A 26,169-nucleotide genomic window follows, 5' to 3' on the forward strand; every position below is an offset into this window, starting at 1 on the left:
TCGTATTGCTTTATATCGTATTACGCGAGACTATAGTACGTTATATTACATCACGTTATATTACATCACGTTATATTACATCACGTTATATTGTATCACGTTACATTGTATCACGTTATATCACATCACGTTATATAATATGCCGTTGTATTGTATTACGTTATAGTTATTACGTTATATCATATTACGTTATATGTGTTATTTACTTCCAATAACAAATTATATTTATAATTTTATAAATATATATGTTTTTATATGCAATTGTAATAGAATATGTATAGAAATATCGTATTACTTTTTTTTATTCGCACAATAGAATGATATTTTTATAACTGCATTGAAATCCGTTATTATTAAAGATACTATTTATGAGATTACCAATACATGGAGCAAAATTCAAGTGCAGACTATAATTGTGTCATGGCACAAACTTTGGAGACATAAAGTTGTTGATACGGAACATGCTTACGTAAATGATACTGTACAATTTATTTTAAAATACCAACGGAATTGTACAATCGATCCATACTGTAGAAGAGTATGAGGAAGTGGATGAAATTAACATGGAAGAGTGGCTCGAAAATAATTCACATATCACCGATACAGATACAATCGGCGGTGTCGAATATGAGGCTAAGGATGAAAACGGTGAAAATGAAAAAGTTACAAATAACAGAAAGTTTAATAATGGTGAAAAGTTGGCATGATAAAGCACTTGAAATAGTGATTTTATTATAAAATAAATAAGTCCACGATTATCCATTGGACTTCGACTTATCTAAATTGTTTGCCTCCGATTAAACCGATTAATCAAAATCCTATCGTATTTTGCAAAATTTAAATGTTATGGCCTAGTATATCTCAATCTATGGTTCGCGAGACAGTCAACGTGTTAACAACCAATAAGAATAAGGAAACTATTTATTACAATAATGCTTCCGAAAAGTTTATATACCTCCAGTTTTCATAATATTGATTCCGACTTAACAACTCAAATTGCTCAATCTCAAAGAACCGGAATGCAAAAGGTTAGACCGAAGCCAAGAGACAAAAGGAAGTGTCAATGAAAATGAGCTGCTGTTATCTTCGAAAGTATTCAAACCAGCCAGCTATTCCCTGTAGGTTGTTTGTCTTGTTGATAAACAAGATGCAATTGCACGGAACCGTACGGCGATGCTTCTTGTCTGACTGTCATCAATAAAAATGAACGAGCCAGTCTAGAATAAACCAACTACTAGCGGAAGCATCCATCGAAACCTGCAACTGTGTGTAAGATGTAACAATTGAGCCAGGGTCATATAATTTGCCCCGTAAGATGTTGGTAGATTTCGATTCTTGACGACAACAGCAATATCGTTATAATTATTGGAACATTCATTAACGAGGGACATCGATGTAGATATTCCCTTCCTGCATTCGTGAATTAGAACCCGTGCAAACAAGCGACGAGACATCATTATGACCTTGTAGAGGTAATACCGTATAATTCGGTGGCTTTATATTAGGTTGGTCGTAAAGTCCGTATCATTTCAGACAATTTAGGTATCAAATTCGGTTTGGTTTGGTTTGGTTGATAAGTTTACGTCGAGTTTAAGTTAGTTTATAATAATATTATCGCACAGATTTTAGGAAGACAGCCGCTAATGAGCGTGTTGTTAATGGGACATTAAAGAATAAACGAAGAAGAAGAGAAAGAAGAAAATTTTAGGAAGTAGTCTTTTTTAAATATAGTAGAACAATTTAAACAATCATTTACAATATTAATTTTTTAAATAATGCATTGTTTTATTTAATGACATACTTCGATCGTCTTGGTATTTTCAAAATTCTATTTAATGAAAATTGTTTCAATCAAAGTTACCTAAATTTTTTGATCTTTAAAAGTAAAATTACCGGCTTTAAATCTAGCAAACCACTCGAGGAAATTCACAAGGAACAAGAATTTACCTTATCAAGAGCTTTGTCCACATTGTACTTTACATGATAACGCACCGCGATATTCATCAAAAGTTTGCTGGCGAAAAGAAAAGTGTATGGTCGACACTTGGAATTTATGATATATCGTACGGAATACATATTGAGATTCTTCTTTCTGTTTAGATGATTTACGAGGTGCTAAAATGTGGAAAGTCCAAACAGTACGTACTCATGTATCTTAGGGAATGCTATTTGAAAGTTTATGCAAGTTTGATCATTTGGTTGATGGATGGGGATTTTAGCATTTGTGAGGTAAGTATCGTGGTTTCGTGTTTGTTGTAGTACACGCAGAAGTGGCGATAGATCTTCATAGATCCAATAGGGATAAGATTTTTTTCATTCATTTCTTCTCTCAATTTTTCACGACGTTAAAGATACTTTATGAATGATGATATTCCATTGATGTTTTTAAATTATGAGATCTCAGTTTCGACACTTTGATCAATATTTAAATTGTTATATTTATTTGTTACATTATATTGTTATATTTAAGTTGTATAATTATAATAATTATACAATAATTAATAAATAATTAATAGATAGTAACATATATTTTTAGAAGTAATTGTTCTGTCTTCAAAATATAATAGATCAGACCATATATTTAAAAAAATGTCGAGTACATTTGACATGTATCGAAACGACCTAATACGATTTCCTAGGTCGCATATGAAACACGGAAAGGTATCGCGGCGTAACACGAAGAAAAATTTCATTTCATTCATTTCACCTTAAATCAAGATCTTTTTAGACAAATATATTTGCTACTCTTCCTTGTTTTTACTATAGTTCCTCTAATGGATACATGATAGACTTTATTAACGAATTAACTGGTCAATATTTGCATTTGTAAAACGAATATCGATGTTACGCCACATGTCTCTGTCGTGTCAGTGACGTTTGGACATTCCCATCTGATGGAATTATTTATACGATATTTGTTGTTTGATATAATCAACCGCTGCGGACGAACTTATTCATCAGGAAATACTAGATCACTGCATACAATCAATAATTTCGAGAATTACTTAGAGCGATAATTAATATTTCATGTTTCGAGAATTACTGATTAGGTAACAATGTATTTCAAAGCTCTTACTTTTTTAAATGGTAAAGTGCAAAAATAAAGATAAATTGTATCATAGTTTTTTGTAACATTAATGCGTTCGTAGTTTCAACTGAAAATATAGCGGTGGCTAGGTTAAATTTATCTTTGTGTTAAGTTACCCTTTATGACAATTTGGTGCTATCGAAATAAATGCTATGTTATCCGTGATACATCTCGAACTTTTATAATGCATGTACAAAATGAAATGTTATATTAATACAACTTTTGATCCCTAATGGGTTAACTATTCTACCAATTATTTCCTTTACATGTTCAACCTTTCGCAAGCGAAATATGAGATAAACTGCCACAGAATCAACATTCTATTCACGGGTAGAATATCGATAACAAACCATAAATTATACCGTGACAAACTGCACAATCATCGTACCGAGTTATCAAGTTTTCAAGTTATCGAGCGTAGCAGTAGAACCGTCATAAATCAGCCGAAGATGGTTGTCTGGCAAAAGCACAGCATAAGGAGGAAAGGGGAGAAACAACGATGGGATCCTTACACTGGCCAATAATGCGTGTAAATTCTTGCTTTACAGAATGTCAAAGAATTATCAAGCGAAATCTATAGTTCCGCGTGGACAGCTACAAAGCTCAAGGCCCGATGAAAAATGCATGAGGATTTTCTCACGCATCTATTGGGACATGTTGGCGAAAACCCAAGCGGCTTTACTAAACCCTATCTTCGATACATGATAACGTATTGCATGTAGCGTACGCGATGTAACTAGATTTTCTAGTGACACATCTATGGTCTTCCTTGAAATACCAACCGAATGTTCGCGTGCCAATCTCCTATCTAAAACGGGAAATCGTGTATGCGTGACTGCTCAGAATGGAGCTCACTGACATAGTATGTTAAAATCGACCAATAGATAACATAATTATGCTTAGGATGTCAAGAAAAAAAGGATCGATAGAAATATTGTCACTTAAGGATATGAAACTTTGATCGGGAATATACGCAGATTTCTTTAAGCTCTTAACCTTCTTCCACTTATTGGAGTATTAATTGTACTGGCATATACATTTCACTCAGAGACTTAGGCTGTTATTTCTGCTCGAATGACGTTTTTCGTGTCATAAACATGAATTTTATAAAAATTGAAGCCCATAGAATTCCCGCGTACTCGTAAATATTGGCGAGTAGTAGCAATACATAATAAATCAGACGGTATTTTAAACTTCAAATAAATATTGAAAAAGCATATCGTTTTGATGGACAGATCTTTTTTCATTAAAATAAAGAGTTATGAGTCTATATTTCAAATTTCAGAAGAACAATGTTGTATGATACTGCATACTTTGATTATTCAGCAGCAAGGTGTCATTGGTCCCCACACAGATCGACATAGTATGATTTATTAACAAGCTTCGATGATGTTCGACTAGAATTATACATCACAGGTCAGCTATATTGGCCATATTCGAAAAGGTAAATTTCATTCAAAATAACTATTCTTAAATAAAAAAAAAAAAAAAAAAAAAAAAAAACAGCATTGAGAGGAAAGAAATACATAAGATTAAATTGCACGTAATACATATAAACGCGGATAAGTAGAAATGGTACGAAATATATCAGACAACGGCGAGACGAGAAAAGGGAGGGTTCAAGAAGACGTTTCATTAATTCAAATGGTTTCACCGACGATCAAGAAGGACCATCGAACTCCTTGTAAATTGCGATTTTATACAATCTACGAAACCTGCACGTAAAAAGTATGGAAACCGCGCGTCTGCTGTATTGACCGACATACGGATCGAAACATTTATAAACTTTCTCTTGCCACACCTTTATCATTCTCCGTTCGTTTCTTGTCGTTCCCTGTTGCCCTTTTATCATATATTCATCGTTAAGACCTTTGAGATTGCGATTCGATTCCAGGAATTTAACGCGATCCCTGTGTCTCAAGCGACTTCAAGTCATCTTAGAGGGGAAAATCGTTTATTACTAAATCTGACAACGGAGTTCTTTCAGGGAACAGAATTATGGAACGTTCGCGGAAGCAATAAAACGACCGGAGGATTTCGATTCACGTCTACGTCTGAATGAGATCCTTCTGGTCGTTAAGCTTTAAATTTCCGTTAAAGAGAGGCAGATTTATCGCTGACCTCGGAAAAGAGAAATTCTATTTTTAAAACAGTCATGTCATTTTCTCTTGGTTTATGTAACTGTGTGAAGGCTCCATCATTTTCGATTTGAAATGCAAAGGATTGAAGAAAAATATGCGTTTCATGTTTCTCGGTTCATAGACCAACGTTATGTTTTTCCTCTACTTTGATATATGAAAATATCTTTACATAATATATTTTCCCGTTAGATTTAGCTCATTTCATGAATCGTAGACCACTGCGGAAATATATGGTGAATACATTTTTGTAAATTTTTTGATTTTATATAATCGTTTAGACAAACGATATATTTTAATATATTTTAATGTTTTAATGTTCTGACATGCAATATATTTAATGGTATAAAGAGGATAGTAAAATACATGTTTAGTGCCAAAATTATATAAAGGGACAATTTTGATAACATGGGATTAATTGAAAAAGTGTTCTAAATTCTAAAATAAATACTTTGCTACAATACATAATATTGCAGCTCTTATTTTAAATGAATATTCAAATACTCTGAATGAATTCTCTCAAAAAGTTTAGGAACATCTGTGATAAAATTTTTCGCTGTACAAATAACTGTTACAATATTCATACACGAGGAACGTATACAAATAATAATATTACATACGACAATTATAAGTTTCGAGAGAGAATAATTTTGGAAAAATGAATTTTTCCGAACGCATACACAGCACAGCAGGCATTCTAACAATTAAAAAAATTCGAATTGTTTTCGACGCGAGAATTTGCAAGCGCGTTGAAACGGAGAAATCGTTCTCTTTTTTCCCTTTTTTTTTTAAAACCATTTTACCCGTGAGCGCACACGTCAGTGTCACAGCTGTTCCGACATCTCCGCGTGAATTTTCCGCATTTTTCTGGGTGCTTCGAAAAAGGAATTCATGGCCTGTCCCATCGACAAACTAAGAGTGTAAGCAGAACGAGTCACCGGCATCTTTGTGTCAGCATCTTGTTAGTTTCTTACTTATTTGCATTTCCCAATTTTACTTTGGACAAGTAAAACAAAGGGTTTTGACAAAATTCGTATATTTTATATAACTTTCAACATAGACAAAGTACTTCTTCTTTATGAGAGTGTTTTAGACTCCAACTTTTAAGAAAGTCACTTACAGAATACTGATATTGTGACTGTAACATTTTACTATTTGTACCTTATTTGTTTTTTCATTGTTGAGTTAAACTTTCTGGTTGTTGATATAATAAAGAAAGGGCAAAAAGATTTGTATTTTATAGTAGAAATGAATATTCTATTTTGTGTCAATAATAATATAAATTAACAATATCCAATACTGTATCCAATCCAATATTGGATCAATGTCTGAGCTAGAAAAATGCTACGGTTAAATGAAGACATAATATAAAATATAGTGTGACTGAGATGACGAATTTTCGGAAGAAACATTATAAATTCTAATAATAAATATATTGATTTGCTTGTGAGAAAATATAGAAAGACTTTAAAAACTTTTTAAAATACAAATTTTTGGAGTAGAGAAAGTATAAAAAGATCTCTCAAATCTCAGATATCACGAATATGTAGGGGTCCTTTGATCTTCCTTGAATTCTTGAAAAAAGCTTCTACGAATATCAAGGTTATGGAAGTATAAGGGAAGTATTTGTATCAAATAGAATAATATTGAGTCGCATAAGCGCTTTCTAAACGATCATGTTGTACTTTCTTTCCTATCTTTTGATATTCCGTTTCCGCTTTATGTAGAAAACGACTGTGATGATTCCGCAAGAAGTCGTCACTTAGATCCCCGACGATAGGAAGCCAATATATAGATAGAGCAGTAACAATGAAGATTTCATTATGAATCGTATAATTGTATTTTATTTCTGATTCTTATCCTTACGAGCAACAACTAAATGGAAGATATGTACGAAGGATCTCGAAAAGAGAATTGAAAGTGGATACGAAAAAACCGAGTTTTGAAAATTCGTATTGGAAACAAACGTGAAGAATGTAATTGTTGTTATGATAATGTAATACCAATTAAAATTCTGACTGCAAATCTCGATAAACATGCTCGAATAAATAAGTAGAATAATGGTGTTCAATGGTGTGAATAAATGAATGAATAAATAGTAGTACAATGCCGTATACATCAGACATTAAAATCGGAGCTTTATTTAATTTTGTAAATTTCTCGTCAACTCTTGTCACGCTGGCGTTCAATGGTGTGCACAAACAAATAAGTAGAATAATACGTTATACATCAAGAATTATTCATAATTAATTAAACTTGTCAACCGATGTTTTGTTTGATTTTGTAAATTTTTCATTAAACTCATTCGATTCATCTTGTCAATGGAGAAATTACTATATAAAGCAACGAAGCATATCGAGCAATATTATCTTCTTAGGAATAGCTTGTTAAAAGAATATATTTTTATACTCGCGTTAGCGAAACGAAGCAAACTTTGATTCAAGTTCAAGAAAGAATTTCAAAGAACACAATTTAGAAGATTAAGTTGTTTGAATTTTTGTTCAACAACTATCAATAGATGAAATATTAATTGTATTCAGTAGCAAATAAATAAATTACTATCTGGCCGGAAGTTGACGTACTTCTTGATCTGTATACGAAAATGATATAAAAATTCAATCTTATATTATTAAAAATTGTTTCGACTTAAATATACATTTTTCCACCATCCTAACTATTCCGAAAATATTAATAGTTAAAGAAAGAAATAAATATACAATTCATACTTTTGCAGAATTTCGTGGATTTATATAGCAGACTGTTTCTGTTTCAACTTCATTATATTTCTCCCATGAAATCTTCATTATACTGAAGGGAAAAATCAATAGCGCAGAAGAAAAATTTCTCACCCTCTCAAAGATCATTAAGAGTTTCTACTGTTTGATCTTCTTTTCTTTTTTGTTATCTTCACTTTGTTTGTTATGTTTACTTAGTGCACCAGAATCGTCAATATTTTTAACAAGTCTGCGCCTGACAGTGACTCGCTCTTCTTTCTCATTCTTGTCTTTGTTGAGATAAACGTTTAAAGCCATTTGTCAGAAATCGTGCACATCACGATACGTGCATGTGACTCCCGTCCCATGATGATACAGGAAATAATTTTGCAGTTGTCGGTCGCATAACTTTGTTACTCTAACTACGTCTACGATGTTATACAGGGTGATGCCATAATTTCATCTTGAATAATCTGGAACATTCTCATTATTTTTAAAGATATTTATTCTAAAAGCGTAAATTTCGTTCACGAAAGTTATTCTCGATAATTTAATAATAACTATTTATAATGGAGGAAGAGAGTAAAGGATCGTAAAGCTTGGGTGATTTCAACTTTAAGCGTATTTTATGATACATGGATCGCCCTTTTTCATGAAACTCATTTTTATGTATACTGCCGATAAAAAATACAATGACTCACAAAAGTATTACATTTATACACTCAATATAAGGATACAATTTTTATGAACATACTATATGTATTATAGAAAGATTTTTCTGGCATAACAGATAGAAAAGCAGTACAAATTAGAAAAGTTACTGAAGCAATAAGAATTCACATCTAAAATTGTATTCTTTTTTAATCCAAAACATTCGGTAGCGGTGATAATTTTCTTATAGACAGTTCTTTCTTGGATATTTCAAGGTTGTTTTCAAAATTTCATAAACAAGTTTATAAGATTCTATACAGCAGAAATTGATCATTTGACAGATAATAATTTGCTGACTTGTAACTGACAATGAGATAACCCTCAAATCTCCAAAGATTGCAAGATTATATAAGATTATATAAGATTATATAAGATCGTAAATTATAAGATCACAGGACTATAAGATCATAAGATTATAAAGTATAAGATTATAAGATTATAACACGATAAGTCCATAAGATGATAGGGTAGCATATACAATAACAAATAGTTTGGTAAACAACAATCGCCAACCTCTGGTAGAGGTGACCTAAAATCTTTGAATAGTGTAAGGATTATCGAATCATATGGCCGTAAAATATAAGATATAATATACTAAACAACATTCGGTTTATGAATAGTAATGGAGAAGCTTTTCAAGACAACAGTGCAAAATCTCAAAAAGGCCCATCGCCCTAAAAAAAATAATCACAGTCCCGTATATATAAAAATACTAAAGAATTTTTCCTGTTGCAATTTCTCTTTGTCTCGTATAAACAAAAATTCTAAAAAATTGTTTCCTTCGCAATTTCCCTTTGTCTCGTATAAATAAAAGTGATAAATAAAAATTCCAAAGCAAGAAGAAAATGACGGATTCGAAAGAAGAAATAAAGATTTTTTATATCTCAAAAAATAATATACGCTTCGTATATTAAAACAAATATGCGAAGAAGGTTTAACAGCGGTGGTTAAGATTCTAATCCTCGGTAAGCTTCTTCTATATAGTGAGGAAAATCCTTTCGAAATTGTCAATAGATTACGCGATGTAAGAAGATTAAGTGGTTGCTGACGTTGTTCTTGAAATGCGATATTGTAGAACGTACTATACATATTCTAGAGGTATTATAGTTTGCGTTTGTATGTGTATGAAAGAGAATATTGAATATTGTATTGAGTAGAGCAAAAAGTTCGATCGTTTTGATCTTTTGTTTTCTTTTCTCAGCGTTTTTCCTACAATAATATTTGATTTTTAATTTTTGCTTACATAAAATATAAATCTAATGTAATGTTTGAGAAAATATTGAATAGCACTCATTCGAAAAATATTAGTAGAATTTCTATCTAAAATTTCATTTTACAACTGCTTATTACACATTACAGGAATACAGCATATTTTACATCAATGTTGTAGCTGTTCGGTTGACATAATCTTATGCTGAAGTATGGCAGTTACCATTTATCTACGATATAACGTAAAGTTACATTCATGACACGCGGACAAGAAAGTTCGAGCACAATTTGTAATACTTAACCTTAACTGAAATTTAATAGTCTAACTTCATGAAACTCGTCATATCATGATTATAACATTATATAAATTCCGTTTGTGAATACTCTGCATTCTTAATGAAAAAAAATTGAAAAATAGAAATTGAATTCATTTACATGATCTATAATATTAATATGATCTAAATTTGGGATATGAAAGATATACAAATTATTTGTTGCTTCTTCCTGCTATTTCAATTATATTTTTTTGACGCCAAAAAATATACAAAATTCAAACAAAATATCAAAAGATTGTTATTGAACGTATATTACATTAAACATTTTCTTAAAATATTCAAAATCTTCTTTGTTTATTAAAACATGAAAATTTAGGGACCATAATTAATTTTTGGATTTGGATTTAATTTTCCATAAATGTACGAACACCCAATTACGATAAAACCTCCCTGAAACGCTAAAAAAGATTTTTCTATCTCTTCTTAAATATCGATCTTGTATTTTCATCACTTTCGATCATCGACAACACGTATCAACACGAAGGTAATTCTCGACTGAGAGGAAACAATTTCGCGACATTCCCAATTCTCTCTCGATTCACTGACTGGAATCAGATTCTCATGGAGGTCTGCATTGACGTTTCGTGGCCAGCGTATAAACTCGACAACTACGAAATCACGTTTGTTAAACAGTTTCAATGTGAAATGCGAACAATTTATCCGCTATGTTTTGCTTGCCAACGCGTATTGGTACGGATTCGCACAGAAAGTTTGCCAACCTAATTTGCGGCGGACGATCGCAAAATCGTCGCTCATTAAATCGTCGAGTGCGCGTGTGCGATTGTTACTCGGTTGTTACTATCAGAAATTCGGCCTTTTGTTTTTCGACACGTGCAATATTCCGGCTGAAAGCTCGACGAAATTGTGCGTTTTCCCTGGTTATTACGCTCGTGCGCGTTCCGATGACCGCGTAATAACTATCGTGAAACACGTCACAATATTCTTTTCCATAGAAAATGATGAAATTTTAAGATCGAAATATGTAGAAAGAACGGCGGGAAGTGAAGTGAGGTAACCATAGCCAATTTTGATACTTTGGAAATCGTGAGAGCAAAGATAAGATTTTGTAGTGAATTGCGCAATCGAAGAGCTTTCATGAATATGATTTCTTATAGAATATGAAAAGTTTCTCGAAATATGCAGTTTCTTTGATCATTGTATTTTTAGAATTTATAGACTTGTACAACTATATCGATCATTAAATCACTAATCAAATACAGTGATTTCTCAGTAAATTTCTTAGATAATAAGTATCAACTAGATAATTAATGAACCGATACTTTTAAAAATTGAAATATATGATCGAACACGAATTATCAAAAATTTTAGCTCATACCATTACTAATTATCACTTTTCAAGGTTGCACGTTTCGCTACTTTTACAAATATTTCATGTTGATCTGATGTTTTCTCAATTTGTTAATCGAGGAAGATTGAATTCACTCGTAATTTAAATTCTTAATTTCTCGAATATAATTTGCTTATCATATCATTTTTGTTACATATAAATCACGTCGTATTTACGTTTACAAATACTAAAATTAATTTGAAAATTAATTTTTATTAGACACAAACTTCATGAGACGGGCCAGTTAGCAGGTTAAATATTAACGTTTTTTAATCGAATGTAATTCCCTATTCCGTTGCAAATGGAATGATTCGTGCGTAAGCGTACGACGAATCTATAGATTAAATTTGTCATCGAGGGTTCGAAGGAGAATTGGTCGGGTAAATGACTCAGTCAACGGTCGTGGCCGCAAATAGGAGAAGAACAAGATGCGATGTACCAACTAGAATCAATTGATCTACTTACAGTCATTGAGGCCTTTTCGGATTGCTGTTCCACTGGCGAATCTTCCAGCTCCACGTTGGGAATTACTGAGCGGCTCAAAAAAGAAGGTCCCGACTCATCGTCAAAATCTTCGCGAGGTTGATAAGGAGTGTGAACTTGTGATCTCTGTTCTTCTACAACTAATCTACGTGCGGCACAGAATATTTTGTAATATACCTGCAACAGATATGGATCATATGAATGGCCTGCCACGTGAATGTAAAGTACGATAGAATTCTTAATTAATAATAGAGTAATTGGAGATTTCGCGTAATTGAGAAAGTCGGCTTAATAATGAAAATTCATATAGCTACAAGATGTATTGCTCTCGAAGCCACAAATACTTCAACTTGAATAACCAACAAAACTTACTTAAGTTAATAACTAATATCGGAAATTGGTATACTTAAATCTTTAGCCTCAAAAGTCCATCGCTACAACTAAAAATATTGAAATCTCGAGTTTCAATACATAACAACACCGTGTTGACACAATCAATATCAACTGAGAGGTAGACCACGTTACCCAACAAGGTTAAAAAATTTGTTGATCGCAGGAAAATCTACCACGAAATCATTTACGGTATCTTGTATATCAATCAAGCAAGGAATTCTACAATGCGTGCTTTTTTCAAACAAATTACCTCCGTGTAACATATATTATCGTTTTATTCGTGACAAACACCACAGCGCCGCATTCTATTGCATTAATTATAGTAGTGGATAGCAATAAAACTGTCGCGTGCGCGGCAAACAGTAACGATGCTTTCTCAGTGTGGCAATTATTTAACTGCTATTATGTCAATTCACGTTAACGCTCGGCACCACGATCGCGATGATATGCACGATCGTTTATGCTCCGTAGCTGTTACGCTCGTATTCCCGCCAATTATTTCCACGGAGCTTGCTTGCCACACGCTAAGTATCCAAACGGCGTTAACGGCTATCTACTTGCTTCGATAGATATTCGCTCGGCTGTTTTATATTTGCGGCACTGTTGTATAATTGTTCATTTAGTCCAAGCGAGAGAATGTCCGTTCTTCCTCCACTTCACTCATATTTATCAAAACCGAAGTATAAACGAGCATTCTTTTGTTGTTTGACGATTGCCCGGCGAATAGGAAATCGAACATTCGCTTACGTCTATTGCAAAGATACAGAGCCATGATTTTCAATCGGTGTGCAGCAAGAATTTTTAAAACAACGATGCAATACCTGATTACTTAGTCAGAGGCACTGACTTCTTCTCCCTTAGATTACCAAATAAAGGTAATCAAATATGTATGATATATCTTTTGGTGTGCTGCAGAATTTTAGTAATTAGCTTATGTGTGCCACGAGACGAAGAAGGTTGGAAATCGCTGGCATTGAACATTCTTACGATATTGAGATACCTGATTTTCGATTTAGCCAGTAATCGCAAACGGCGAACGAATGCTCGTTTACAATTTCAACTTTTAATTTTGCTAAAGTGGAGCAGGAGCAAGTATTCTTTCGTTTGTTCTAAACGCACCAAAGTGTTTCTTTTGCTGAATTCTGTGGTCCATCGAAGCGGCGAATGAAACGAGAGATTTACGTACATGTTTGGAATTCTTGAATTCACGGAAATTTCATTGACTAAAGTTTTATTTGTTTCACGCAATGAATGGCTGTTAATTGTAACACGGTCGAGATACGATGCGTTCTACTACCAGGATTTACTGGATTTTGAACTAATCCCTACAAACATCTATGTGTAGATGTAGATTAAATGTATTTGGACTGCAATCTGTATAATTTGTAGTACCCGGAATTTACATATATGCAAAAGAATACATCAGTAACAAATTTTAACACACTTCCATTTATTTACTATTTATTCAATTAATTTTTCGTTCTGATATAAAAAATCTAAAGTATTTATATTTTCTAAAATAGTTAGTAAAAAATAATTTCTTTTCGACATATGATCTTTTCTATTAGCTTGAACGTAACCAATGTTACTCTTACTATGTTAAATCTTTCGTTAAGAATTACGTAAATATTGTGCTGGAATTTTTTTCTCGTATTTACAACACGGAAATTTGTAAAATGATATTTTCATTCCATAAATTGATTCAGTAAATGTATTTTAATACTCGGGTATCCGTGCGTAAAAAGATACACGAATTGAAATACCGATGTATAGATTAATACATGTGTGTTTAAAGCTTTATACTGTCATGTATTAAAAATTACATTTTGTAAGATTTTCTCTTTTTATGATTTAATATTTTATTTTTTGTGTAGGTGTATAAACTTATTGTTTTCAAAATTCAGTGAAATTTGCCATAAAATACAATGAATTGTTAAAAATCGTATATTGCATATGTTACAATTTAATAATAAGAGAAAAAAGCTTGTCCAATTTCCTTATAGCATATTTCGTTGATTTAATATTATCATTCTATTTTGAATTTTGTCCAGCCAAGAAAATCAATTACTACAATGTTTACTGTCTACGAGTTAATTAAACTGAGATTGTAATTAAGGAGCGAAGAATTATGATAGATATAAATGTAAAACCGATACAACTATGAATTACGTAATACAGTCGATAGTAATTTCAATTAATTCAACGAAACATCGTGATTACGATCGACAAACAAAGTGTTACTTGAGAAAACGCTAGGGGACCTACTTTATGGCGCTGAATAATTGCGTAATTCGCGTCATAATGAAAAATTCAGTTTCCCCTTCAGAAAAGTTATTAATAGTAAACTAATTAAAAACCAAACGGTATTATCTTTCAATCTTTGGCACTTTGCAAATTAAATAGTGCCAATTCTACTTGAAGAATTAATGAAACTATAATTGCAAACGTGACATTTTATGTTTAATCATTTGTATTCTTGCAAATGAAATTGTCAAACTGACCAACAAGAATTAGATATTCTAATTGAAGCTAGTATAATATAGCGAGAAATTCAATTTAAAGAAGAATTTTTAACTATTGGTTTTTGATACCAAAAGATTCTGACAATTTATAAAACATTAAACTTAAATTATAAAGTATTTTATGATTTGTAAAATACTTTATGAATTATAAGAGTTCTTAATGCTTATTCTTTAACGACAAAGGAAATAACAAATATATAAAATATAGATACATAAAATTTATAGCGAATATATATCACTAATAATAATTTCTGCTTGCTTCTTTTACCAAGAAAGTATTACAAGTTACCAAGTTTTAATAGTTTCTAACAGAGGATGGAAGGGTTGATTTATGAGCAGCTCGATCGATTTAGAGTTAGCGCAAGTTAGAAATTATAATCATCACTCGCGCTGCTCTGTAGACAATCCACTTGGTAACGTAACACACTTTCTAACACATTAATCAAGCTTCATTAGATCGAAATAACTAACTTTGTTGTCAGCCGATATATCATCAAGTTGCAATGACTCTCTAATCTCTATACATCGTCGACGTTTGAATTAATTTAATAAAGCTCGATAACTTATTACGTCGCTTAGAAGTGGGAATACCTCTGAAGCTTAAAATAATTAGCAAGATTTCTTAATAATTTCTTAATCCTTATTAACTATTAACTCGCTCCTTATTCCTTAAAGCAACGAATCTATAATAGATTACTGAAGCTTCCTAATAATCATTCTTAACCATTAGCTCACTTGTTACTCTCTCCATTAACTTATTCGATAATGAAAGAAAGAATAATCTGAGAATACGATAGAATCTAGTTCAGTAGGTAATTTAAATCTTTTGTAAATAATTGTCTTAATGCCCCGAAGCTTTCTATTTTTCTCGGAGAATAATTGAAATTAGAACGCTTCGTGCTCAGAATCGGAGGACTCTTAAATTCGAATTTGAGAACGAACTTTTCGAGTTCTAGTGAATCTATTCTAAACTCGTAATTAAGAACACTTTAAAACCTACGACCGAGTAGAATTTTACAGTACCTTGCGTTTTGTAAATGTAGAGATTTTCCTCAATGAAAGTGTGCCATTTGAATATCAACATTTTAAGCACTCGCTAAAAAAATCTCTTTGTTTACTATATAGTATGCAGTGAATAGTTTTCATTACATTAGTATCCTTTATTAAAAATTTCAAAAATTAAATCTGCATTATAACAGTTGGCCCAAGTCCCATCTAATTCCCATCATTTTTTCATTTTTGAATGAGTTATGAAGCAGAAAATCGTGAGATCAACGTTCAATTGTTAATTCATTATTTTTCTATAACTTTCGCAAGTAATCTCTACATTGACAATGTGTACTCTATTTTATGTCCAAACAATCCGAAATTATGATTAATCGTTTCATGACAACGTGGATCGATTATCATATTTCGTACTAAGCGAGCACGTATTTCGATACTTATTAATGAGAATTAGATTCAACTATATCTTACTTGAATCATGACCCCCAAAGGTAGATAGAAGCTGCCAAGCGTAGCGAAAATTTGATAAAAGAAGTTCTGACAAATAGTGCAATGTGTAGGTCCATCCTGGGGATCAGTATACTCGTTTCCCATAACTAATAATGGTGGCAAACTAATACAGGCAGCTCCAAACCAAACGAGACTAATATAAAGAACCATTCGACGCGGTGTTCTTTTCGTCTCGTACTGCAGTGGCTTCGTTATAGCAAAGAACCTGCAACAGCGACACGAAAACATGTATTCATATATTTTTCGGTTAATATAATACAGAAATATCGTCTAATTATGTCTAATTATCGTCTAATTAATATCGTCTATTAAATATCGTCTCACTCCATCATACTAATCAATCGACATGCGAAACTATTCACGCTTATTTTTAATCTCATAAAATGTTTTTATAAATACAAAAACGTGATTATCTTTATCAGTAGCAAGAATGTACGAAAGATGATTGGTTGGCTGTGCCCGTATCTCACACAGACTTGTGTATTTTAGACACTTGGTTGTGTCAGTACTTCATATGGGTACAAACGTAAAGGGGTTAAATAAACCAAACCCCATTTTACTGTTTATGGGACGTTTCGTTCTCGTATCCCTTCCCTCATCTTCTTTACGTGGCTTCTATGAATTACATATCTCTTGTTACAAGTTCGTATGTCAACTTGTACAAAGTGTAAAGAAAATACGTGTCACGGGGTTGCTAAATTATTCTCTACATTTCTCGTTCGATGAAATTATGCGTTAGAATGTAATACTTGGAATCAGAAGTTATGATCTAGTTTAGTTCGTTCTTCATAGCGATCGTTTATGTGACCGAATAGATTTGCTATTTTTATTGCATCCTTTGTTAAAAGTCGTAAAGCAAAAACATCAACCTCTTCTTGTTGAATGAAGATACGTAATTTAAGAAAATTTTAAATATCGATTGTAACGTGAATATTAGTAATTATATGTATAAATTATCAGCTGAAATTTAAATCAAATTAACGAACGTGAAGTTGAAAAATATGTATTACATATTCAGCAAGCGATAGATGCATTTGAAAACTTGTTAATCGAAATTAATTTTGGATATATACATATATATATATAACGCTGAAAGAAATATGAGGTTGAAATTTTATAGATAGCTGAGAGCTTTTCATTCGCGATATTAATATATTCTACTTGTCACGAAGAACGTCGTACTTCTGATGTACTACTTTCGAACATTCTCTTCATGATATTGGACGTCTACAATGTGATTATGTTATTAATTGAATAATCGACGACGATTTCATATTTTTTTGAGGAAAGAAGATGGATTTAATTTTAATATAGCCTTTAAAATCGTCCAAATGTCCTTTAAAATATTCATATTTTAAATAAATCAGGCAACTAATAAAAAATCTCACAGAATGTATAATAATCATTGGCATGTATTATCAGTCGATTAAAGCAGCTGTAACAACTATACGATGTCTTTTACTTCTTCTTTGTTGTTATAACTACATGAAACGCCCCTATAACCCTATCAATTACAACAATCCCAAATTTGATTCTTCAATTACATGGTGTAATTCAATTTCACGAGACTCGATCAATCGCAAAACTCAATTTCCTACGAAATTTCTGGTCACGGAAGCTACTCACCGGTCCACTGCGATCATGCAGAGGTTCAGGATGCTAGCCGTGCAACTAAGTACATCGAGGCTAACCCAAAAGTCACACATAGCTGGTCCGTAGGGCCATTCGCCAGAGATCTCGTAAATCAACGCTGTCGGCATTACCAAAAGAGCGACGCAGAGATCACTAACGGCAAGGCTAACCAGCAGATAGTTCCACGGCTTTCGCAACCTTTTAACGAGGAACACGGCCACGCAGACTAGAACGTTTCCAATCACAGTCGCCAATATGATGGTACTAAGGACCATGATCAGAAATATTGCCTGCGAACAAACAAAAATAACATGTTATAAAATAGATTGATTTTTTAGCTGAGAGCGTTGAATTAAGCAGTTCAAATTAACTCCATGTCGATTCGTAATATTCGTAATCTGGATTATAATTTATCTTGATTGTTTTCTAATAGAATTTAACTTAAGCTTTAATTTCAGTTACTTGTAACGGAATTGAATGTCTGCTTTTAAATCACCGATAATCATTTTATCAATAACGCTTCCATCGACACCGCGTTTGCCGACGATAATTATTTATTAAAACGTTAAAATCGCCGGCGATCATGTCATCGACATGTTGTCGGCATTAATTATTATACTTTCTTATTTTTTATGCATATTGTATGTGTAGATAAGGATACATAATCCACGATAGCATATGGTGATAAGTATAATAATTGTCAACAAAAGAGAATGTCGATGAAATGATTGTCAGTGAGTTAAAGGTAACCTGAATTTAATTAGGTCTTTAATTTTAATTTCTATTATTTACACTGAGATATACTAGCTAATAGATTAAGAATCACAGTAGTACAAGTCAATTGATTATTATTATTTTGCTATAAAACGACATTTTATGTATATTATGTTGTTATAAGAAACTTAATATAATATTTTTTGAGATTATGAAAGTCCATATTATAAAAGAACCATCAAAATACCTTCAACAGATTGCTGTAACAATTACACAGAAATCTGTTTATGAAATCAGTACCTAGAGCAGGAATGACAGTTTCAACATTGAAACTCAATCATCCGACATGGACATCGTAGAACACAACAGTGTAAATGTTGGAATCGGTAGATCTAATACACACCTAGATTGCTAGATTAGCAGATCTAGTACGACGACATCGGTCTCGCGAGACTCGATGACCAAGAACATAACGACAGCAAATCTTGAAATCGATATACAGAGTGTCCGGTTTAACTGAGAACTGCTAGCAAATTTGCATTAAAATTTGTTTGAAATTATCGATGAAGAACTTTATAACCAAACTAACAATTGTTAATGACAAATTTCAGGACGAAGTATTTAATTTAATAACAAATTTTCGTTAAAGCACGAGAAGTTGAAATATCACAATTAAGTACAAAGTACGAACTGAAGTGTTTTAACAATATAGTAACAAATAATTAATACATCAGGAACATTTAACAACAGGATAAAACGAAATTATAACCGTAATTAAACTGATCACTGTGTAAAACGTACAGTTTAATTTAAGATAATCTTACAAACTGCAACACGTTATTCTCATGCTCGCCACCCTTTATTTATATTTATCACGTGGCTTGGCATTTTTATCGTAAAAATCATTGTTATAGTGGCCCGGTGTATGTATGTATCACTGGATTTCAACATTTTATGCTCACTGGTATAAACGAATTCGGCGGCACGTACAATACATATTGCCATACCATTGTATTTATTATAGCTACACTGCGGATATTTATGCAACTCCATATTTTTATGACTACGGTTGAAAGAGTAGGACCAAGATAGAGATTAGTTCCACTAACAAAATGCTATAACAAGCACCATACTTGGATATTTTACATATTTGCATATATTTTTGCATCTTTAATATGTTCGTCGAGGATCCGATTTTTATTTCTTACAATATTGTATACGAACAAATAATATTTATATAATACCTGTCTTTATATTGTGGAACTTTATAAGATAGAATAAAAGAGGACGAAAGAACGCAAGAATTATTTATTCATTATCGATGCACAAATATTGAATACACGTCAGCGTAATGAGCTACCCTACTTAGTTCCTACATTATTTAGCCGTTCGATATTAATCGGAACAAAAATGCTGAACATGTACTTTTGTCATGAAACATAATCTCAAAAGCTTTGTAATGTGTAGTTTATATTATACTAACTATTATTCCCCTACAATAATATTATTACAAAATTATAAGTAATATTATTAGCGATATTGATTATGAAAGTCATTATGTGAAATTTTTTATTATTTATTAGTATCAGCATTTAAAAATGAAGAACAGAAGAATGATACTATACACGCAAATTTGCAAACATTTACAACCTTTCCTTCCTGAAACAAAATTCTTGATTTCCAAAAATTTATAATACTCTTTACAAATTTACTATGTATATTTTCTATTTATTATCACGTTAAGTATGCTGGATTTGTTGGTTCATTGTATCTAAAAAATTCTCGTAATACAGACGATTAATAATAAATAATATACAATTATAAACTGAAAATAATACAAAATCACAAATAAAATAAAGCTATCTACTTTCGCAATAACAAAAGAGGGAAGGTATCGAAATTGACTAAATTCGCGAAATTTTCAAGCACATCGACATACTTGAAGTGTTTCAGTATCATTTCAGTGGAATATTTTATCGAAATAAAGAGGATGCTTTCTGTGTAAGCACGCGAGTAATTTATCCTCGAATTTGAGAGTCTGGGGAAAAACTCGATATATGTACGTTGTACACGCAGCCAGCTATCGCTTTAAATCATTTCTATTAAATTTTTCAGTGCACCCAATTCATGGCTATATCTCAAAGTTAAACTTCATCGATATAAATTGGGTGTTTTAGTGTTATAGTATTCGAGATGGATCGCATCTAAAATTAGGCTTTGCATTTCATTCGAGCGAAATCCCATAATCAGATCATGTAATTTACGAAATGCAGTCATCGATAGAAAGGGCATACCTTAATCACGGCCGCGTTAATGACGCGATAAACCTCACCCCTTTCATCCTCTGATAATTTCTCAAATATCCAATCAATTCGTTAAATGAAAAAAAACGATTCAAAACCGAATGAGAGTTATGCAAATTAAAAATTTTCGCTCAATCAGGTTACTTCGAAACAAAATGTGTCGAAACATAAGATTAACTTTTACATTTTTACGTTTTTCGCTAAGCTTTTATATCAAAGCTAACGAAATTTTTTAAATCGAGTATACAGACTGTGTAGATTTATGTTTTTATTTCTATTTGTAGTTTATTATTTCATAAGTGAAAGAGTTGAAGCTCTAGCGAAAACTTCTCTGTATTTCTAAGAAACGATCGATGAATCGAGTGTGGCCGGTGTATAATGTTTCTATAGAAATGCAAGAATAACTGAGGTATCGACAGATATTTCGAATCTAGAGAATGCTCACCAATGAAGGATAAAGGGAAAATAATATCTAGATTGAATTTCTATAGAAGTGATATTAAGCGAGAAAGTGAGTGGAGATTAAATTGCCAATTTTTATGCAAATTCATATTTTGAAAAGTGTACTACTTAGAGAGAAATTTAGACGTTAAATATTATAAAGAGCTTATATTTTGGATATTTTATGTGTTTTTGTATATCACGCGCCTTTTATGTATTCTCGAATTTTAAAATTTCTCATAATCGCATAAAAATCCACAGTCTAATTCTACAAGCTATATTTCATTACTTTGACATGAATCGTACTAAGAACAGCCGATGAATAATGTCGGAATTGATACACCTTTCAATAGAAAAGTGATAAGGATTTCGAAAGAGTTTTATTGGCGCGATCATGAGAAGTTACTTATGAAGGACTTCTCCAAAGAATCGTCCTCTAAATTCATCGCTTTAAAGGCAAACCAATTACGAAGTTCACAGGGACAGTGACGCGAATTACGGAAGTTTTATCGAAATCCTTGGATTTGCCAACCGCATTGTAATGGAATTTTTGAACTATATTAAGGATGTATATCAGCTCGCTACACGAGAACTTCGGTCGCGTTACCTTTCGCCGGATTTTCAAAGAGAGATTAGAAGTATATACAGAAGTATATGGTTCACGAAAATATTTGAACGTTTAAATTCTCTACGCAACAACTGTAATATAGAACATTATATATACTATATTAAACGTATAATATTATCATAAGAATATTCCATTACTTTAGGAGAAAAAGAGAAACCTCTTATAAGTATTAAAGATCGCTTAAATTAACTAATTTCTTAATTAAAGAATTATAAAGTGAATCATTTATGCTAAAATTAAAACATAGATATATATCTTTATTCCTTCCCAAAATCTGCACACGCATGCTGCTTAAATTATTATTTCAACTTATCACACATATTTAATTAATAATTAATTTAGAATTAACTAACATAACTTTATAACTTGTAATGTAACAATGATCGATAATGACTCATAAACTGACGCGACGTTAAATAAATAAAGAAAAGGCAAAAAGAAACGTTTTGTATGGGGAAACGAAAAAAATCTACGACAACGCGCTACCTTTGAATAAAATAACAGAAAAAGATAAAATGATTCATTGCCCGACATAAAATCTAGCTTTCGAAATTTTTCTCGGGTTGAGACCCAGGAAAGATCCTTTATCCTGGCATGTACTTGTTATTGCTTGCTTTCTGCGAATGCAAAGGAAGGAATTATTTACAGAAAATTCGATAAATCAAGCTGATTATGCTTACGTTAGGTATTTGAACGGTTCTTTGAAGACAAAGAATTTGTAATAAGATATTTCACGGTATAAGCTTTGCTTTGTAATACGCAAAGTGAAATACGTAGAAGATATTCCAAACTGAATGATGGAAGATAATATTCATACACTACTAACAAGATAAATACAGACTAACAGGCTAGCTTGTCAGCTATGAAATTCGTTATTTTGTACTTTTATTCGCTGTTTCTTTGAACTGATAGAAGATAGTCTAATAAAATATAAGTGCCGATTTCATAACGAAAAAAAATTGCAGATTGCTCCGGGAAAGATAGCGCGATCGCACGAAGAATAGATCTGCACGGTAGGACTCAGTAGGTCCTCTGACTCATGTACCGCTACACCGATTAAAATAAAAAACATCCTAAAATTTTAGGAACAAATGGACCATAAAAATATTCTATGAATGATTATCCGATCCACGATGATCCAACCGAATAAATTATCCTGTATGGTTATCCAAAATACTCGGATTCTACCGTCTACGCGACTTTGTAAAACGATGTTTAAATAATTTTCTCTGTATATTTCACCGACACTTTGTCCCAGGAAGATGAAGCTTTGACATTCTATGCCTTTTACTATTACATTTCGTCGAAAGGGCGCAGCAACGGAACAAGGATTATTTATACAGTTATTCGCGAGATTATCTAGACTCGCTAATAAAAGGACCGCCACTTCCTTCGTCTTCTCCATCGTCTACGTGGACTAAGCTAATTATATACTTATTGTTAACTGCACAGTTCTCGAACTTTCAACCGCAAGAACTTTACCGTACGACATACCACCCTAGACGATGCTTTATTGCAAACATACCCGACATAATTATTCATGATCTTTACGTTAATCTTGCGCCAATGATCTTCCTTCGATATCCGCCCTGTCGAAGGTATGAGAAACTTAAATGGATTTTCGTATAATCTCGTGGGATCAAGGTGATACCAGTTCGCGGCCACACGAAAGCTAGTTATACGTATAGTTTACTACATTCTTCGAATAGCATGGAGGAGGATAAAGTTTAAGAAGTCGATAAAAGGAAATTTAATTACCTGGTGATCAAGTATAATGATTATGTGGGGATATACAGGATGTTCCAGGACTTCATAGGCAAACTTTGTTACTATCTGAGTATAAAAAATGTTATATACTTAAACATATACCATTTAAATGTTCGTTAAAAAATTATAATTCAAATAATAAATATGATGACATATTAACATACTTGAAGTTATTGTATTATGGGACAAGAACAGATTTTTAATCAACACAATCATTACCTGTCAATACTCCCGTGGAAGCGACAGCGATAAAAAACTGGATTTATTACCCCAGGAAGCTTATTTTGATTTTGCTTCATCTCAATGAATCAACCACGTTAATATTTGTTAATAATTGCAAAAAGCATAAAAACTGCATAAAGTACCGGATTTTATGAAGCTTTACGCGTATGTAATTATCAATTCCTAATTCGTTAAAATTAAGAAATGGAATATGTCAAATAAAAAACACTTCAATGTATAAATTTAACAAAGTTTCCAACCTAGTATATGTAAATATAACGAAGACTAAACGTCCGGCCCTAATTTCATATCATATCAAACGTACTTTCAGTCTATTTCGTAAACCTCAAAATTTCGCCGAAATTAACTCCACAAATTTAACAAACATTCTCGTCAAGCCACGTAACACGAAACGCAAACGAGACCGTCCCCTACAGAACCACGAAGTGGTCCATTAATTACTTTCCGCTGTCCTCTACACCCCTAATCCTAAGTTTGCCAAACACGAGAAAAAAGAAGATATCATTCAACGTACCCTAATTGTTCCCAAGTTCGCGTTAATGACCTAACTGCGTGCGCAGATAAACATTAAGGCCGGTTCTGTTGTGTCACGATACAATGAAGACCTACATATCTACAGGGAAAGTTAGGTAATCATCTGATCAGTTTCACCGTTGTTAAAGTTTGGTATTAGGCCAGATTTATGACACGGTCAAGAAGGCTTGCCATTTATACAGAAGCATGGTAGCTTTACCATCATCTAGATTACATGCATTACTTAGATTGCATGTGACTCACAGTAGTAATTTCACTATCTATGATAGTTGCGACATATATTTTTCATTCACGCTGCAGTATGTGAATCATTTAACACAATTAAGAATGCGAACCATTGGATGTGGATGTGGATTGGATTTGATTAAGGACACGAGATCATCGGATTCGTCAAGAAAATCGTTCGTTCGGAAAGTGAGGGAAATTGACGTTGTTGTTAATTGGTCAATTACCATGTTGGTGGTTAGAGAAGGATGCTAGCCGCCCTTGAGGGAAAGTTGCTAGTGGGAAGTGTCATTCGTAAAAAAAATAAATTTCCCCTATCTTCCCGTAGTTGGGACAAAGACTGTTTGTCTGTTTGAAGGACTTTAGTTAACTAAATCTTAAGATTTGTGACGGGTCGTCAGACTAACTGAACTGTGGAGATGCATCGACATCTGGTAATCACCTTGCCCGAAGAATAGGGTTTGTGTGTAGCGAGCCACGGGACAGAAACCGTTGGAATGTTTACTGACGAGTGCCGCTACGACTATTTCTTTTTAAGGAGAGTTATACCATTACTCCATACCTTTATTAGGCAAAACAATCATCCCTTGACCACGGTTACGTTCGGCGACTGGTTGTCGTCTCGAGCCTAAGCTCATTATCACAAATCTCGAACAAATACAATCGGATTGAATGACGACAATTGCTTAATTACTGCTATGATTAGAATCTAGATTATAATGTTAAGGGATTTTCCCAAAGTTCCAAAGGGAAGACTTCGGTGTCTTTTCATTTCCGACATATAATAATAAGATTATATTATGACTCTTTTATACGAATAATTTAAATTATTTACTAAATAATCTATGTACTATAAAGATCAGTAGCGGCTCACGGATTTTACATTTAGCGTGCTGCGTGCTACATGCACATATAATCATAAATTTAATTAAATTGATTCAATCATTTTGATGTTGTGTGTTGAGCAGCTTCTTTCATTTGATCTGAACGCTAGTCAAATTAAGAATAGTCCCCTCAAGTGTTATTATTTGAATTTTTTCTTTGAAAGATCGCATAGAAAATGATTTTGTCTGAATAAAGAATCCTCGGAATTCATTTTTAGGGATTGATATACTCGTGTATGAAATCAAGATTTGAACTAAATCAACAGAGTGAAAAAAACCTTTAAAAATTCACAGCAGTCACAGAAACGAGTAGGTCGTTATGTGACTAGTAAGGGAACATCT

General features: G+C 32.5%; 1 protein-coding gene across 1 annotated transcript in view; it reads right to left on the reverse strand.

Annotated features, from left to right (window-relative positions):
* Positions 1-26,169, reverse strand: part of LOC126915292 (5-hydroxytryptamine receptor 1-like) — a 210,057-nt gene that overhangs the window by 94,673 nt on the left and 89,215 nt on the right. The window contains exons 3-5 of the mRNA XM_050719852.1: positions 18,083-18,378; positions 16,418-16,661; positions 12,009-12,203 (exon numbers count right to left, since the gene is read on the reverse strand). Of these exons, the coding sequence (XP_050575809.1) occupies positions 12,009-12,203; positions 16,418-16,661; positions 18,083-18,378 (735 nt within the window). The remainder of the gene's footprint in view (positions 1-12,008; positions 12,204-16,417; positions 16,662-18,082; positions 18,379-26,169) is intronic.

This window comes from Bombus affinis, chromosome 4 (assembly GCF_024516045.1).
Source record: "Bombus affinis isolate iyBomAffi1 chromosome 4, iyBomAffi1.2, whole genome shotgun sequence".
Classification (NCBI taxonomy): Eukaryota; Metazoa; Arthropoda; class Insecta; order Hymenoptera; family Apidae; genus Bombus; species Bombus affinis.